The 19002-nt window shown below is 38.6% G+C and overlaps 1 protein-coding gene across 1 annotated transcript in view; it reads right to left on the bottom strand.

Annotated features, from left to right (window-relative positions):
- opcml (opioid binding protein/cell adhesion molecule-like) overlaps nucleotides 1–17140 on the bottom strand; it is a 245374-nt gene extending 228234 nt beyond the window's left edge. Inside the window, exon 1 of the mRNA XM_073829184.1 lies at nucleotides 16898–17140. Within this exon, the coding sequence (XP_073685285.1) occupies nucleotides 16898–16958 (61 nt within the window). The 5' untranslated portion in view covers nucleotides 16959–17140. The remainder of the gene's footprint in view (nucleotides 1–16897) is intronic.
- Between the last annotated feature and the right edge of the window lie 1862 nt (nucleotides 17141–19002).

The raw sequence follows: 19002 nt of genomic DNA, 5'->3' as shown, positions 1-19002 counted from the left end.
TAATTTAAGGTTATCTTTCCTATAGAACAGGTCTATACATTGTTCTTTTATTAAACAAACTAAATAGCCTTATGTTATTTATCTTATTTACACGAAGGCATGTCATTTCTGTCTCTACATGGTCGCACGTTTACAATGTCTCCTCCGCGAAAACACGGACGGGATCGCGGACTCCATTCATAAAAACGGAATTTACTATAGCGCAAAATGCCACGTAATTCGTAGATTTTTGGATTAATAAATCAAAAGTTGGTCTGTCGCTTATTTCAAATCGCGATATGGACTAGTGTCTGTGAAAACTGAAATGCAAAAAGACCGTTTTAATATGAATCCTGCATGTTCCGTTTGCCTCTGTATGTATGAATGGCGGAGACGCGTTTTTTTTTTTTACTACATGCATACTGAAGCTCTCGTGACGCTAACGCTAATTTTTGGCATTTGCATCTCACATGAACAGATAAACTCAATCTCCAAAGCTGCTGTGAGTGTCACTTTTACCATTTCATTTGAGCATCATATCATACTGTACACACAGAAACTTCACGGCAACCTGTCAAAATAAAAGTACGGTTTAACATGAAATAGAACAATATTAGTCTTGTATTACTTTTGTACAGTATAATGTAGGTGTTTATATATTCCTATTTAAATAATTGACATTAAACAATATATGATAAAAAAATATTACAGCAAGATTAACCACTTAATTGTAGAAAAAAATACTACAATTATTATTTAAATGTTTTAAACTGAATATAATTTTTCTTCCATGTATTGATTTTAACAGTAAACCTCTGTTTGTTTGCCAAAAATTAAAAGGGTTTATTTTTCATTTGATTAAAAAGAAAAAAATTAAAACACACAAGAATTAAAAAAAAAAAAAGACAAAAGATTGTAGAGCCCTATTGTTCAAAATGTTAAAATAGAGAGTTTTGGACTTACTTTTTCACTAAAATAAATGTTTTCGTTATTACACAAAGTAGGCTAAAGTACCGGAAAAAAAGTAACGTTGGCTACCGGCAAAGCTGGAAACCTAGGGGAAACACTGATTACGGTTTAAATTTACGTCGCAACTAACGTCTGCTTGGAACGCTAGCCTTCTACAAACACAGCATTCACAGGATCTACACTTAAAAAATGACGTGCCGGTGCCACCATGAAAGTTTCACCTCCCGTCAAACAAATGCGCACCAGGGCTGAAACATGACTTCGCTGTTATATGTAACACTGTTTCCGGTGAATGCTGCATTTGGAGGCTAGCGTTCCAAGCAGACTTTAGCTGCTTTAATGAACTGCAACAGCCTACTGTACTGTTCAATGAACGAGACGACACCGGAGTTTTTGCGAACATTCAACTGTTTACTGTTACTCTCTACTCTCGTAACCTCCTCCCTCCAGACAGGACTAAACAATCACACATCACAATCAGACATGCATCTGGATTGACGAACAGTCTCTGTGAACAGAATGATGCCTTCCTTTTACACAACATCCCCCCCCCCTCCCTTAACTCACTATAAGAACAAAGTTAAGTAACCAAACGATAACACTTAATAGCCAACAAAACTTAGTCTACACATGAAAGGTGGCAACAAAGTCCTTCAAGTAACTCGGCCGAGATCTGTTACGCACTGGCCTTGGGGACAAAGAGTCCTGACATTGAGCTGAGGGGCATGAAGACCTCGGGGCCTGAGAAATTATGGGTGGGGCAAGTGACACCGGGGTTTGGGGCAAAGATTGTGCATTTTGTCCGTCAGACTGGGGTGCTGCATTTCCTTGTTCCGGTGAGGGGAGGGTATATGACAGGTCCTCACTGCTTTGTGGGTAGGCTGAGGTAGGCGCAGCTACTTTCTTGAGACGGCTAGCATGCCATTGGGTACCATCCTCCAGAAGGTATGATGCTCTTCCCATCCGACGAGTAACCACCAGGGGTTTAGACCAGAACGAAGCCAGTTTGTTGTTCCTATGTGGCCTGCGCACTCTCACCCAGTCACAAACTGCAATATTTGGCTCTTTGGCACGTCTGAGCCTGTCAAATCATTGTTTCATACGACGTTGCTGGTGAATGACGCGCGTTTTAACCCCCCGGGGGAAGTCTCTGAGGCGTAATAGGACGGAGTCTGTCCAGCGGCAAGTTTAGTTCCCTGCCTAGCATGAGGAAGGCAGGAGAGACCCCAGTAGTGCTATGCTGTGAGGCTCGATAGTGGAGCAAAGTGAGGCGAACGGCTTGATTGAAAGTGCACCCTTGTGCCAGGTGCGCTCTAAGGCCGTTCTTCAGAGACTGGTGGAAACGTTCCACGCCACCATTGGCTTGAGGATGATAAAAGGTGGTGTGTATGTGTTGAATGCCTTTGCTCCTCAGGTAGGATGAAAAGTCAGCAGAAACAAACTGCGGGCCATTATCCGTTGTAATCGTTTGTGGGAGGCCCCAACAGGTAAACAGAGAGTCCAGAGAGTCCACAATAATTTGTGAGGTGACTGAGCCAGTGGTGGTTAGTTCTGGCCATTTAGAGTGCAAATCATATGCTACCACTAAGTACCGCTGATTGTGGGGAACCCCGTGAATCTCTCCGCAGATATCCAGCTGCAGATGCTGCCAAGGATGCGTGGGCCAGGCCAGGGGTTGGAGGGGTGGGGGGCGTGGATTGCCCATTTTACCACTCACAAGGCAGGCTGGACAGTTCAATTTCGCTGTTGCCTGGCCACCAGACCCTGTCTCGGCAAAGCTGTTTCAGCTTCACTATGCCCAGATGCCCCTCGTGCGCCATTTTAAGCACACGCGCACGAAGAGGCTCTGGGTTCACGGTGCACAGCCCACGTGCCACGCAGGTGTCATTCCAGCAGGATAGTTCGTCCTTTACTCAAGCAAATGCCAACAGCTCCCCTGAAACCTGTGCGGGCCAGCCCTCTCTGATGTAAGTGCGGAGCTGGGAGAGGACAGGGTCCTGCTCTGAAGCGGTTTTGAGCTCCTGTAGTGATACAATGCTCTGCAGAGGTGTGTGTAGGAGCTGAATGATGTCTGTTTCAGGATGGTTAAAGTCATCTGTTGTTCCCTGAACTGGGACAGAGCGAGACAAAAGGTCAGCTACTACATTTTCACGGCCTGGTGTGAACTGAAGCTTGTAGTTGTACTGACGGAGCCGATCATACCAGCGGTGTAGTCTCAGTGGTCTATGACCTGTACCTGAAGTTGCCAGTAGTGCTACTAAGGCATGATGATCCGTCCTCAATGTAAAAGGGCGGCCATACAAGTACAGGTGCCATCTTTCACATGCCCACACACACGCCAGTGCTTCCCATTCCCCCACTGAATATCGTTGCTCTGTTGGGTTAAGGGCCCGAGAGGCAAAAGCTATGGGCCTCTCCACCCCATTCTGCTCCTGCGAAAGGACGGCTCCGATTGCTGTGGCCGATGCGTTGCAGGTGACCATGGTTTTACAGGAGGTGCTGAAATGTGACAGTATAGGGGGTGAGGTTAGTTGGGCCTTGAGGGTGTGCACCGCTTCTGTACATTCCTGCGTCCACACCCAGGGCTCACCTTTCCGGAGTAGCTGGCGCAAAGGAGCTGTGGTGGTTGAATACCGCGGCAGGAATTTTAAATAGTAGCCTGTCATCCCTAGGAAAGAAGCCACCTGAGCGGGTGAGGTTGGTTCCGGAATAGACTGGATGGCCTCTACGTTAGACTGGAGTGGGGAGATTCCCTGTTCCGACTTAAACCCCACAAATTCAATGACAGGTACGGCAAACAGACATTTTTCGGCGTTCAGGGTAAGATTGTGTCTGGCTAATGCATCGAAAACTTTGTTGAGGCGCTCGTTGTGAATATTCACTGTAGGCCCATGCACCACAATGTCGTCAAGGTAAATGACAACACCTGGTATGCCCGCTAATACTGTGGTCATGACCTTTTGGAAGCATGAAGGGGCGGAGCTAAGACCAAAGGGCATCCTGGTATACCGAAAAAAACCCTCCTGTGTTACAAAAGCTGTCAGATTCCTGCTGTCTGCGTGAAGGGGCACCTGCAGATAACCTTCTCTCAAATCCAGCTTAGAAAACACAGTACAGCCATAAAATTGGGCTGTGAGCTCCTCTGTCGTTGGCAGAGGGTACTTATCAGGAATAACTGCATTATTGACTCGCCGTAAGTCCACACAAATGCGCAAGGCCCCAGATTTTTTTCCGCCACCACCAGGTTTGAAACCCAAGGCGATGCATCTACAGGCTCAATGATGCCGGCGCTCAGCAGGCGTTGCAGTTCTGCCGACACCCCCTCCCGCAGCGCCAGCGGAATGCGCCGCAGTGGCTGAATGACTGGAGTAACGGAATGGTCAATAAGGGGCTGATGCATGAATGAAGTGAGACAGCCCAGTCCCTCGAACAGTGCTGGTCGCTGCTGCTGCCATGGTGCAGTCACTGTCAGGACAGCTGCCCTCTCTGTGTCCACTAGGGCGAACCCCAGAGCGGAGAATATGTCCAACCCCATTAAATTTGCTCCTTTGTTGGCCACATGAAAAACGACAGAAGGTAGTGTTCTTTTGCCATAGACCACAGTCAATGAAAGTGACCCCAATAATGCAATGGTAGAATCGCCATAACCGCACAGGGCTGTAGAGGGTGTGGCTAGGGGAAGTTCGCTGAAGAATTGATTATAGGTGTTTGCATTTAGCAGGGAAACGCTGGCCCGCGTATCCAGCAGCAATGGGACACACACATCGTTTAACATGACAGTACATGATTTAAACAGCACCAAACCTGAAGTAACATTGTGGATGATCGCTGGTGAGGACTGATTGGTGCGGGTTTGTGGTCTATTTGGGGCTGAATGGCAGACACTGGCAAAATGATTTTGTTTTCCACAATTATGACATGTCTGGCCCTGGGCTGGACAGATTTGAGCTCTGGTGGCATGAGAACGAGATCCACAATTAGCACAGGGTAGTTTCTGACGTGGACGTCTACGCTGTTGTTGTGAGAGGTGCATCACTGAGTCGGGAACATTCTCAGACGCCTCTGCGCCCCTGTCAGATGACTGTTCGACCGGCAGAGTTGTGTCCATAAAAGCTGAATGGCTGTGTGCAGATTTTGTTTGACTTGTGAGTGTGGCTGCACATTCAGCAGCACTTTCCACTTGAAAAGCTATAGCTATTGCCTTAGATAGAGTCAGGTCATCTGGCTGTAACAGCAGTGTTTCTCTAATTTTGTTGTTATTAGTGTGCTCAATCAGCTGATCGCGGATCATCTCATCGCGCAGCTCACCGAATTTGCATGAGTTCCCTAGCCCTCTCAAATCAGCCACATACTGATGCACGGACTCGCCAGGAAGTTGGTGACGTCAGCGAAATATAAACCGCCGCAGCAAAACGCTTTGTGGAACCGCAAAATGTTCATAAGAGGCTTCGGTAGTGTCGCTTATTGTTACGAGCACGCGCTGTCCCTCCGCGCCCAGGCAATGTTGGAGAAGTGTTTTCTTCCGGGCCACGCTCACCTCTGTGAGGCCGGCTGCGATTAGATATGTTTCAAAGGAGTGAATCCAGCGGGTCCAGGGTATCGGGGGATCTCCTGGGAGAGCAAGAAAGGGTGTTGGCGGAGGTAGTGAAAAATCAGCCATTCTCGTCGCCAAAATGTACTGTTCAATGAACGAGACGACACCGGAGTTTTTGCGAACATTCAACTGTTTACTTTTACTCTCTACTCTCGTAACCTCCTCCCTCCGGACAGGACTAAACAATCACACATCACAATCAGACATGCATCAGGATTGACGAACAGTCTCTGTGAACAGAATGATGCCTTCTTTTTTTCGTACAGAGTACACAACACCTACCATTGGTTGCTCTTGCTGATCCTGTCACATCCTAAAACCTTTACAAATGTTTTTGAAGATTTTATGATTGTAAAAGCCTGACTTGATATTGAATAGAATTTTTTGTATATGAACTGTTCTTGCCCTATATAAAAAGCTGATTTTAGAGTACATTTTTATTATTTCAAATGAAAAACCTTCGATAGGTTAACTGACCCAGTGCTACTGTATGTCAAAAAACAACCCAACAAATGGGTTAAATGTATAAAGCTGCGTCAAAATAACCCAGAATGTGTTCTGTCCAATATTTACACAGCGCTGGGTTGCCAAATAGCACAGAAATAGTTGTTTTTAACCCGGCATTTGTGATTGTGAGAATGAGACCGAAAAATAAAAAGACAAGGAAAAGGCGCAACAAATATGGAAAAGAGACAATTACATTACATAGAAAAGGGAAAAGGGAAAAAGAGGGAAATAACCCAAAACAAATATAGGGAATAGAAAAAAGTAACAAAACAAAAAAGAAAGAGAAAAAAACAAACAGGAAAAGAACAGTAAACAAAAGACAATAGAAAGACAAGGAAGTGGAAAGCATCCTTAAATGATTTTCAAGGACCTGACACATGCTTTGAAACGGGAGGATGACTGCTCGTAATTGCTAATACATTACAGTTTTGAAAGAAAAAACGTGTGAAATTTGAGAGCAACAAACTGACCTACATCCCTAGTGATTAGACTGTGAAATCAAGCAATGAACGAGTTGAATCTTAATTAAGTGGAGGGAATTAAGAGAAGCATTTTACATGATGCATTTCATAAACAAGACAAAGCAAAACAGCATTATATTCATTACAATCCCCCGACAACACAACCGATGACATGCTTCTATTTGTCCCTCATTATATAGTGATTGTTTAGGGCGAAAACAAACCCCAACAAAAAGGAGCCAATGACATTGCCCGCTGGAAGATGTTCCTTTTTAGAGCGATGACATCAAATGTTGTGCAGATTGCCCTGGAAAAATAGCTTTCCTCCAATCACAACGGCCTTTTGTGTAGTCTCCCTGACAGAATACCCAAGAGCCATGAAACACTAAATGCAAACTGACAGCTGTAGGAATAAAGGATCAGCTGCACTCACTGATTGGGCTAAAACTGCCCTCTCTTTTTTATTTTATTCATTTAACAGTGCATTTAATAGCAAGAAAACATGTTTCTTTCACCTAAATACTCTCCTACCATAAATTCTGCCTCCGAACAACCCATGGTATGACCTCACTCGTACAAATAAGTACGATTTCTAAAATGTCCCTAAACCTACCCCTGACAGAAGTATGAATTAGCCACCTTGTAAACTACATATGAATACATAGCATTAGTTTGAAATAAAAACACCAACAAACGCATATTTGCAGTATATAATTTGTTGTCCATGCCAAATAACTGTCCACACCTTTTCATTGCTAACATAACACCAAATGAGGGTTTGCATTGGTGTAAGCTGTTAATAAATCTGTCCCATTAAGTATTAAACAACAGTACATCCAAATAAAGAACATCTCATGACTGTGCCAGGTAAACGCGGTGACAAACAAACGTCAGATATCAAAGTGTGATCAGCTCTATCATTTTGTTAACAGATGGTAAAGGTGCAGCTGATGAGTGCCTGGGGGCTTTCTGTGTGGACAGCTTGTAAGCATTAATCAGAGACTACATATTAATTCAACATCAAATTCAACAAACCTTAATATGAAAATAAATTGATGGTGGCAAAAACATGATAATGAATTTTACTGAAATATGCCAGGAGAAATAAACACATCAGCAAACAACAAGGTGACTTTCGTGGCGTTTGTGTCGATGCAACGATTTTAATCAGCATGTCAATATCGTGGAGGTCTAATGTGTTTTTTGATAGAACTTAGAGAGAGGGACTTTTGCAGACTCTTGAGAAAGTCTTTGTGGATGGAATATCAGTTGACAAAAAAGTAGTATTTAATCTGGCAACCGCTGGTTTCTTTATTCCAGTGCCAGTGACCTACAGGTCCTGTTGGACCTGTTATTGCTGTCTTTGAATTTTGACCTACACTGTATACAGCAGATGTTTTCATATCTCTATTAAAAAAAAGTCTTGTTTTGTTTGTTTTATGATTAAATAAAAATGCGAGAATATGAGATATAATTAAACATACTGACATTATCGATGAGAACTGATTTGGGCTGGATAATGACACTAACTTCGCAACACTGACAGTTATTGAACTAAATTGAAACAACATTAAACTAATTTGAACTGAATAATGACTATTGTCTTCTGTAGTGCTGCTTTATAGCTCAAATTGAATTTGTTTCCTAACTGATGCATTTTACAACATTAGGCACTATGTAGTTTTATGTATTTTTGCAACTTCGGAGCCTCCTACAGTTAATAGTGGAGTTCGCTGTCCAATGGTTGAAATTACAGCGGATCGCTGTACACATACATTTGTCACTGCCATAAAGAAATCTGCCCATTTCACAGAATTACATACCCACTCGCAAAACTTACAAACTCCCGAAATAGACATTTGGGAGGGAGTTTGGAAAAGAAACAGTCATCCCAATACCAGAGCATGATTATAGTTTTGAATACTGGTTTGAAGACCAAAGTGTGGCCATCATTAAGGATCCGTGTGAAGACTGCAGCATAACCAAATCCAAAGAAATATAGTTGTGTCTTTTCTGATAGAATGCCCAATGGATCAGTAGAAATGCAGTGAGCTTTAACAGCGTATGCCTTTGCTTTTGTAGCGCCGTTTCAAAATACCATACTGAAAATGATTTAAAAACCAAAAAAATAACCTTGAAAGATAGGCTTAAAAGGTTTAAGACAGCGATACATTTTTTTGGAAATTCCTGCACATGAGTGAAGCCTTCCAAACCACTCAAAGCCGGTGCTGCTGCCGCCATCTTGTCCATTTGTAAGGTAAATCATTTATATCAATATCACTTCCTGTTTGTATTGTATTTGAACCATGTTTTCTACACACCCACTGTGAAGTACGAACTGTTGGCTGAACATCTGATGCATATGGCACACAAAATTTGAAACACTTTAGGAGTTTCAAAGTCATCATCTGATTGGTCGAATTCTACAGGATTTCTGGGACACATGTGTGTCGCATTCTTCGACGCTGATGTGGCACAAAACGAATGTGATTGGTTGCTTTACCTGTCAGTCATATGGCCTCTTGGCGGTCTTTGGCCATTCAAGGTTCCCTTTAGCTGTCAGTCTGAAGGTCTGGTTATGCAAGACTTTTGCCTGACCTTTTGTGATGGGACAAATTAAGCTTCCCAAATAATTTAATCACCTGAACCAATTGCTTTGCAAATATATATATATACATATATATATATATATACATACACACACACACACACACAAATACATATAGGCAGAATTTTCAGAAACATTACTGCATTCTTCAGTGTCACATGATCCTTCAGAAATCATTCTAATATGCTAATTTATTATCAATGCAATTAGTTCAGTTGATTCAGATCTTTGAGAAGCGTTTTTTAAGATTTTTTTCTGAGAATGTGAATCATTTTGCAAATCAACTGGTTTAGTTAAGATTTGTTTTTACAAATTACAATATATAATTAATTTACACAAGTATTTATATATACAGTTGTATATACATCACATTTGAAGTGATGTGTAAATTGTGTAAATTATTTATATATTATAATTTGTAAAAACAAATATTAACTAAACCAATTGCTTTACAAAATTATTCACATTCTCGGAAAAAAAAATCTTAAAAACGCTTCTCAAATATCTGAATCAACTGAACTAATTGCTTTGCAGAATTATTCACTTTTGAAGAATTTGAAACCCCACTTTGCTGTATTGTATAAAGCAATATATAAATAATTGTGTCTAGACTAACACACTGTATATTCTCTGAAAAAAGTCTTATAAAAAGCTTCTCAAAACTTTGAATCAACTGAACCAATTGCTTGGCAAAATTATTCACTTTTTTGAATAATTTGAAATGCCACACTGCTGTATTGTATAAAGAAATATCTAAATAATTGTGTCTTGACTAATACTGTATATTCTCTGAAATAAAAAAAATCTTATAAAAAGCTTTTCAAAACTTTGAAATCAACTGTATATTCTCTGAAAAAAAAGTCTTATAAAAAAACTTAAAACTTTGAATCAACTAAACCAATTGCTTTGCAAAATGACTCACTTTTTTGAAGCATTTTAAGCGCCATATGTTGCTGTATTGCATAAAGCAATATATAAATAAATGTGTCTAGACTAACACACTGTATATTCTCTGAAAAAAGTCTTATAAAAAGCTTCTCAAAACTTTGAATCAACTGAAATAATTGCTTTGCAAAATTATTCACTTTTTTGAATAATTTGAAATGTCACACTTCTGTATTGTATAAAGCAATATATAAATAATTGTGTCTTGACTAATACTGTATATTCTCTGAAATAAAAGATCTTACAAAAAGCTTTTCAAAACTTTGAATCAACTGAACCAATTGCTTTGCAAAATGACTTACTTTTTTGAAGTGGTTGAAATGCCATATGTGGCTGTATTGTATAAAACAATATATAAATAAATGTGTCTTGACTAACATACTGTATTTACTTAGAATATTCTCAGAAAAACTTAAAACTCTGAATCAACTAAACCAATTGCTTTGCAAAATGACTCACTTTTTTGAAGCGTCATATGCTGCTGTACTGCATAAAGCAATATATAAATAAATGTGACGACTAAGACACGGTATATTCTCAGAAAAAAAGTCTTATAAAAAGACTTTTTTCAAAATTATTCACTTTTTTGAATCATTTGAAATGCCACACTGCTGTATTGTATAAAGCAGGGGTCACCACACTCGGTCCTGGAGGGCCGGTATCCTACAGAGTTTAGCTCCAACCCTAATCAAACACACCTGAACCAGCTAATCAAGGTCTTAATAGATCTACTTAAAACCTTCAGGCAGGTGTGTTGAGGCAAGTTGGAGCTAAACTCTGCAGGACACCGGCCCTCCAGGATCTAGTTTGGTGACCCCTGGTATAAAGCAATATACAAATAATTGTGTCTTGACTAATACTGTATATTCTCTGAAAAAACGTCTTATAAAAAATATAAATATAAATATTTGTGACTAATACTGTTTGAAAACAAATCGTATAAAAAGCTTCTCAAAACTTTGAATCAACTGAACCAATTGCTTTGCAAAATGCTTCGCTTTTTGAAGTGTTTGAAACACCATACGCTGCTGTATTGTATAAAGCAAAATATAAATAATTGTGTCTTGGCTAACATACTGTATATTCTCTGAAAAAGTCTTATAAAAAGCTTCTCAAATCTTTGAATCAACTGAACCAAAATGCTATATATAAATATTTGTGACTAATACTGTATGAAAAAAAAAAATTGTTTAAAAAGCTTCTCAAAACTTTGAATCAACTGAACTAATTGCTTTGCAAAATGCTTCACTTTTTGAAGCATTTGAAACACCATACGCTGCTGTATTGTATAAAGCAACATATAAATAATTGTGTCTTGACTAACATACTGTATATTCTGTGAAAAAGTCTTATAAAAAGCTTCTCAAATCTTTTAATTAACTGAACCAAACTGCTTTTGAAGCATTTGTAACCCCACACTGCTGTGTTGTATAAAAGCAAGATATAAATAATTGTGTCTTGACTAACATACTGTACATTCTCTGAAAGAAAGTCTTTTCAAAACTTTGAACCAACAGATTCAATTGCTTTGCAAAATGATTCAAATTTTTTTAAGCATTTGAAACACCACAGTGCTGTGCTGTATAAAGCAATCTATTTAAAAAAATGTCTTGACTAACATACTGTATATTCTCTGGGAAAAAAAAAAGTCTTATAGAAAAAACGTTAATTCTCAAAACATTGAATTAACTGAACCAACTGCTTTGTATGATTTGTATGATTCACTTTTTTTAATCGTTTGAATCGCCATATGCTGCGGTATTGCATAAAGCAATGTATATAAATAAATGTGATGACTAACAGACTGTATATTGTCTGAAAAATCTTATATAACTATGCTTCTTATAATCTTGGGTTTAACAATGCAGAGACATTTTATGGAAAAAACATATATAAAAGAGTTTTTTGCAGTAATTTCGTTTTCAGTACAGATTCCTATTGCTGTTTAACCACAAAATATATTAAATATTATAAATAACTTCTAATAATAATGTCATTTAGTTGCAGTCATTGTCTATCTCCATGAAGGCTGCTTCCTTCAGCTGAATGGGCTTATCTGCATGGAGCTAAACTTGTGAAAATCTGGACAGCCAGACCGCAGACAACAGGAAGCCACATGCTGGGTGCATTATCTGCAAACAATCCTTCAAAATTGCTTTAACCTCCACAAGAGCAGAAACTGTCCAGCCCAAGCTGTGGCCAACCAAGTAGATTGGGCACCAAATGACCAGAGCTCAACAAACCATGCCACTCTTTGAAGGGCACGGGGCTCTCATGATGGCATATGGACACCAGGCTCTGCGGCAAGCCAGTCTGCCTCTCCTGCATCCCCCTCCCCTCCAGGCCTGGACTGTGCAAGGATGAGTGAACAAATGTTTATCTGTCTATAGTAGGTATGAGGCTGGGGCAATGTTATTTGCTATTTTCTTTTCTTTTTTTTTCTTGCTGAGCTTTCCGAATTGCCACTTATGTGCACATAAAACATACATGCACATGCTGAGTTGAGTCAGAGGAAAGGAAGGAATGAATCTGTCATGGGGCACTCACCACCTCTGGCAAGGTCACACAAACATTATTTTAAATGACAGCCCAGTAGAACAGGGGCATTAGACAACACTCTCAGAGCATACCAACTACCCCAGAGGATGTCCTCGCATCATGTACTGAACGTGCGACTTGGGACAAATACCAAAGGAAAAACATTAAAAAAAGACCATTTCAAATTAAAATGCCAATGAAAAAAAAGCTTCAGCAGTTTTTTATAATTATTGAAAAAGGAGGCTTACTGTTAGAAAGTGTTAGCAAACACTTCACAGTAATCATTTAAAAAATTAAATAAATAAAAACACAATAATTATTTACAGTGACACCCTATTTAAAATTCTTAAAATACTGTACACAGCTTTAGATACTAAAACTATATTTAAGCTTCTCCTCTAATGTTATGTTAATAACATTGTTTATAATATTGTAGCTTTGGCAGTTCACTGATGATGATCGATATATATTGATATACCCTTACAAAATCAAGTTTATAGTTACAGTTGGCAATTTTTCATATAGTAGAGATATTTACTGCAGTGTCTAAATGTACATATTTTACATATATTAAAATCTTTAAAGTATAGTCTGCTTATAACCTTCTAACAGCATTTAGCATTCAATCGATTTAACATTGGAGATTTTTATTTGTAACATACAGATACAGAATACAACCTGAAAATGTAATGTAAATGTGGTCTGCCCCATAGATTGCACATCAAATGCAGAATATGACAGACAAGAGAGTAGATTATTTAAAAATAGTGTGTTTTGAGTCTTTCTGTGGTTGAAACAAATTACCTTCTGATGTTCATTCATGTTTATTTCATGCTATAACTAGTACAGAGGAAGAACTGCGGCACTACAGCGATCTGTCAGGACACATTAAAATGCCACAAAAAGGTATTTATTGGTTGAATTTCTTAAATATTACAAAAATTGAAAGCTGAGACTTTTCATACCTAAAGCAACCTGTTCTGTCGATGCACTGTCAGTTTCCTCTTCGCTCCGCTAATGTATTTTTCATTGCACGAGAGCAGATGGCTTGTCGGACATAGCAACAGTAAAGAAGGGGGGTGGGTCTTTGCAAAGGGTCAATTGTATTATATATATTTAACCCTGGACCACAAAACCAGTCATAAGGGTCAATTTTTCGAAATTGAGATTTATACATCTGAAAGCAGAACAAGCTTTCTATTGATGTATGGTTTGTTAGGATAAGACAATATTTGGCTGAGATACAACTTTTTGAAAATCTGGAATCTGAGTGTGCAAAAAAATAAAATCTAAATATTGAGAAAATTGCCTTTAAAGCTTTCCAAATTAAGTTCTTAGCAATGCATATTACTAATCAAAAATTAAGTTTCGATATATTTATGGTAGGACATTTACAGAATATCTTCATGGAACATGATCTTTATTTAATATCCTAATGATTTTTGGCATGAAAGAAAAATCGATAATTTTGACCCATACAATGTATTGTTGGTTATTGCTACAAATATACCAGTGCTACTTACGACTGGTTTTGTGGTCCAGGGTCACATATGTATGTGTGTTATATAGTTCCCCTAGTTCTGAGAGTATGAATATTCTTAGTCTTTTATCTCAAGTGATAACAGCTTTTTGCATACAACTCTCACACACTTTCTTATAATCATTCGCTTCGCTTTTGCTGATAAGTAACAACAACAACCAAAAAAAAAACACTGTCGTGAAACGAAGTAAAAACTGGAACGGTAAGAACGAAAGTGTCCTTTAGCTGCCAGTTTGATTAATAGATCCATTAATACAGAATCTGTAAAGCTGTAAAGAGAAGCCCTGCAGCAGCTACAAAATATTTAGCACAGTGTACAGTGTCATTGAAAAGTCATTTGATCCATCAGTGCCACTGATTTTTGAGAAAGTTTTGAGCGGATGACTCTGGATGGACTCTGGGCCATCTACAGACTCATGTGTAAAAACTACCATGCCAAGCGCATCACATCTTATTTGAAGTTCTGATCGAGGTCTTGTCATCCACACCATCACAGACTTTGTTATTGTTGAGAAGCAGTAATCTGCATTTTGTTTACTCCATAAATATATTACCATCAGCCTCCATCAGAGTGATTCTGTAAGATGTTTCTGAGTGCCTGAAAGATGTTATTTCAAGGCTCATTATGCCTCCAAAGGCTGAGGGAGCAAACACGAGTTTCCAGAAGCACCGAGCTGTCAATCATAATGAATTACTTATATTGTTTACAGCTGACAATAAATCTATTGTTTCTGTGGGTGGAACAATCTCACTGGCCTGAAAGTTACAACGGGGATGATGTACCACTCTCAAAATGACACTTTAATGGAGGCCATCAAAGTTTACTGCTCAAAAGCAGATTGAGACTTTGAAATTTTGCAGAAATCTTTAGGCAAATACTGGTTTTCAGATGGTCAACATTTGGCTACACTGGTATATAAGTGAAGTTTTACGATACCACAGATCTCAATAGATTAATCATGGTTGCGTAACTTCAACTGATGACACAAAGAAACAGACTAAGCAGACAAATCTAATCTTTCAGATGCAAAGCAGTATGTTAAGAAAGGGTGGATTGGGGTGGAAAAAATACAATCTTCTTATGATGTCACCAAAAATGTCTCCTATATGGTGTGAAGAGACCAAGATAATACTTGGAGAAAGAAATCTGTTAACATTCACATTTATCTCAACTACTTTTTTTTGCAAGACCGGGGCAGGACAGAACAGAGCTTTGAACCAAATGTCTAAAATCGAATCGAATCGAATCGAATCGAATAGAAGAAAGAAAGAAAGAAAGAAAGAAAGAAAGAAAGAAAGAAAGAAAGAAAGAAAGAAAGAAAGAAAGAAAGAAAGAAAGAAAGAAAGAAAGAAAGAAAGAAAGAAAGAAAGAAAGAAAGAATTACATATTATCATAAAAATATTAAAAGTAAGCTTACTGGGCTAAAGGGGTCATGCTAACCTTGACCCCTTATTCAAGACCTGTTAAATCAAGCTCAGACAATTTAAGTTAGTTCAGAATTGAAATTAAGACTTAGACTTGATTTTAATTTGCAAAGCAATGATCCAAGTGTTTTTTCCCCCAGTTATTTATATCATTTTTTTGGTTCCCGTTGATTATGTAATTAAATCACAGCTCAAGGCCTAACTGTGATCAAACAGGGGCCGCCCTTTGATGGTTGGCCAACGCATTTTGGCAGTTTGCTAATTAAGTCAAAGCAAACAACCACCTGTGATTAAAAGTATCAAACTGGTGGCTCCAGTCCTGAGGTATTTACCTCTCTAAACCACTAGCTGAGTCTATTAATTAGGCAACCTGGAAGGATGAGGTAATTTTTTAAATCGTATGACGCAGCACATACAAAGAGACCTTTGTGAATGGAATATTTAATGGCTTTTTTCTACTATCTGCTTTTGCCTGTTAGTTTTAAAAGTTTCTACTTTTGCAATCACTACAGCAATTCTCAAAGAGGTTTCTGCAATGAGAGAAACCTTACTTCTTTTAAAATTGAATATTGATCTGTGTATGCGTTTCTGTGTGAATGCGGTGTCACAGAGAATTTCAGGTTCAAATTTCTATTATTGTGACCAGGACTCATATTCATGCCTTTTTAAAGCTTCTTTTGCAGTTGTACGCTTGAAATGTCCCTGTAGCCTAAAAGCTCAATATTTTGCCTGAGGTAACTTGTAGATAACAACCTCGCTTTTTATTACCTTCAAAAACACTTGCACATAAATTCAGACAACCATTACAATGTAAAGCATGCAATATGCTCTCACATCTCTCACAAATAAATCCCCTGTAGACAAAAGTACTTTCCTTCACATCAAAAGTACAGATAGTAAAAAAAAATGACATTTCAATTTCCACCTGTACTGAAAAACTTGCAAATATAAGCTTATCAAAATGCCAAAAGAACGCTCCTCATCTTCTGATATGACTCACGGAAGCGAGTAAACGGGGACTGCGTGATGTCTTGTGCTTACTCTGTTCAGTTTGTCTCCGCTGTCATTTTCGATTAGCCTACCTGAAGTGAGTTTCGACATTCCTCTGGGACGCCCCTCGGGTAAAAATCGCCCTCACGCTGCATGTAACCTCTAAAGCATCCCACCTCGCAGGACTCCTTCACGGTACACTTCTTGCAACTTTGATCACATTTCAAATGCACCATGCTTAAAGAAGACTTGCTTGCTTACTAAAATGCATCCACCCTCCCCCATTTAGACAAATATCATCTCCCCAGCTTCAGCATGCATGAAACAGCTGATAACAGTACCTGGATAGACAAGCAGAGCAATCAGCCACACCGTGAAGATGAAGCAGGCAGGATTGCACATTCTTCAAACTGTTCTCTGGATGCAGCAGCTGGTGTTTCTTCCTTTCCTCTCTGTGCTGTTCTGCACAGAAACACAACCACCTGTGTTCTGTTTGCTGTTTCTTTGATCAGCGGGTAATTACAGCAGAAAACGGCTTATTTTCACCCTTGGATAGGCATGGAGTGGAGTGGAGGCAATTTAAATCCAGCACAAGTTAAAGCGGCAGAGAGACTGAGCTCCCATTGATTATTTTCATAAGCGGAGCGCGCTCAGCGGGCTGGCGAAAGGGAACGGCCCGCCCCCTGTGCGCTCTGATTGGACGAGACCCTTGGCTGTCTGTCAGCAAGGGGTGTCTCTCTTTTTCATGCTTCGACTGGACCACTAATGCAAAGCTCTGCAAGATGAGAGAATGAGCCGTGCAGCATCTTCAATAAAACTGGCGGCCAGCCTCCTAATATTTGGTCTGTCACCACAAACTGACAGACACGTCTGGAATTGCTCTGTTCCCTTATATTACGTTGGTTCTATTTAAAGATCGTGCCTTTCTTATTTGTGTAATTGCCTGCTGTCAACACTGAATATTGGGTCCATGCCAAGACGCTGAAGTCCCTTCGCTCTGATAGTCATCACTACTCTGACAAAACTCTGAAGGTGACCTTGGGCTGCTTCTGTAAATCTCTAGCTGCAAAGATTAACAATGTGCATCTCATCCATCCCAAATGCATCTGAATAAACAAAAACAGATCGAATTATTGCTCAATTATGTTGTGATGTAAAAATGCCTCCCAGAACCATTTATTATAATTTCAAATGGCATCAATCACTATATCTGTCAGAATAAATTGACTCTCCAGACCCCCAAAACAAGATCAACATCAATGAAAATCCAATGGCATGCAGTCTACTAAAATATACTTTATAATGAGTTTATAATTAAGCTTTTTGTCATTTGTTTTAACTTTAAAAATATCTAAGAAATTAAGATAAATTAGCCTGAGACTGCATACGATATTAGAACGTTTTGATCTACTGTATCCTGAATACTTTTAAGTTACTGCACTTAGACCTTTTTCCTTGCTTTTAAATGATTTAATATTTAAAATGACTAAAAAACTCTGCCGTGCAGTAAATGCATGTGTATTTAAGATACAAAAATACATAAATAGATTTAAAAAAATAAATAAATAAATCACTCAAAACTATGGAAGCCCGTTTCCAACACTGAATTAAAAAATTGACTTTTTATCTCACAATTCTGACTTTTTTTGAGAAAAAAAGCCAATTAAACCTTTGTAATTTATATAGTACTAGACACAATTTTCTATGAAATACATAGGCCTACACTTTATTGGCTGAATAATATTTACCTTTTGAATGTTGAGGTTATTAACAGTTGAATAAATGCTGACGCGGGACAAAATGCCCGATTTCCCAACACGTTGAACTGAGCAATGCCATTGTATCCTTTTAATAGGCTACTTTTAAACGTATATAGCTCAGTAATGTCAGCTTTATGTTTTTTCTGAGAGGGGGTGGGATTTTTGTTGGGAAAGTTGGGGGAGAGACGCACACTTCGATTAGACTGGATAAACACATGCAGCATCTTAATTGTTAAGAAAATTGTATTTCTAATAAATGTCTCGAATATTTTGATTATGTCCAATGCTTCTCTTTCTTTTTGGAATTATTAGACACATTTCACTATGTCTTTTCAAATGCCTAGGTCTGTTTAATTTCCTTAATTATAAAATTTCTAGCACTATTTTTAAACGTTTATTCAAGCAATAATATATAAATTATCTCATCTATGTGCTTGTTTAAAACCAGGGATTAAAAACGAATTCCAAGTAAAAACTGTATTTTTTCTTTACATTTCCAGAGAGCGAAACGAACGAAATGAAACATTACTTAATAAATTCAAGGCACTATAATTTCCTTATTCATTTGATACAACTATTATAGCTATACAAATATAAAATAATATTATTTTGTCATATTCGTGATTCCTGAATTAATATGTGAAAACTTCGTTTTGAAGTGCATTCGTTATGTTTGTATGAGAAAA

Source organism: Garra rufa, chromosome 23, assembly GCF_049309525.1.
Source record: "Garra rufa chromosome 23, GarRuf1.0, whole genome shotgun sequence".
In the NCBI taxonomy this organism is placed as follows: domain Eukaryota; kingdom Metazoa; phylum Chordata; class Actinopteri; order Cypriniformes; family Cyprinidae; genus Garra; species Garra rufa.
Note: the sequence above shows the minus strand (reverse complement) of the source record. Positions and strands in the feature narration are given on the sequence as shown.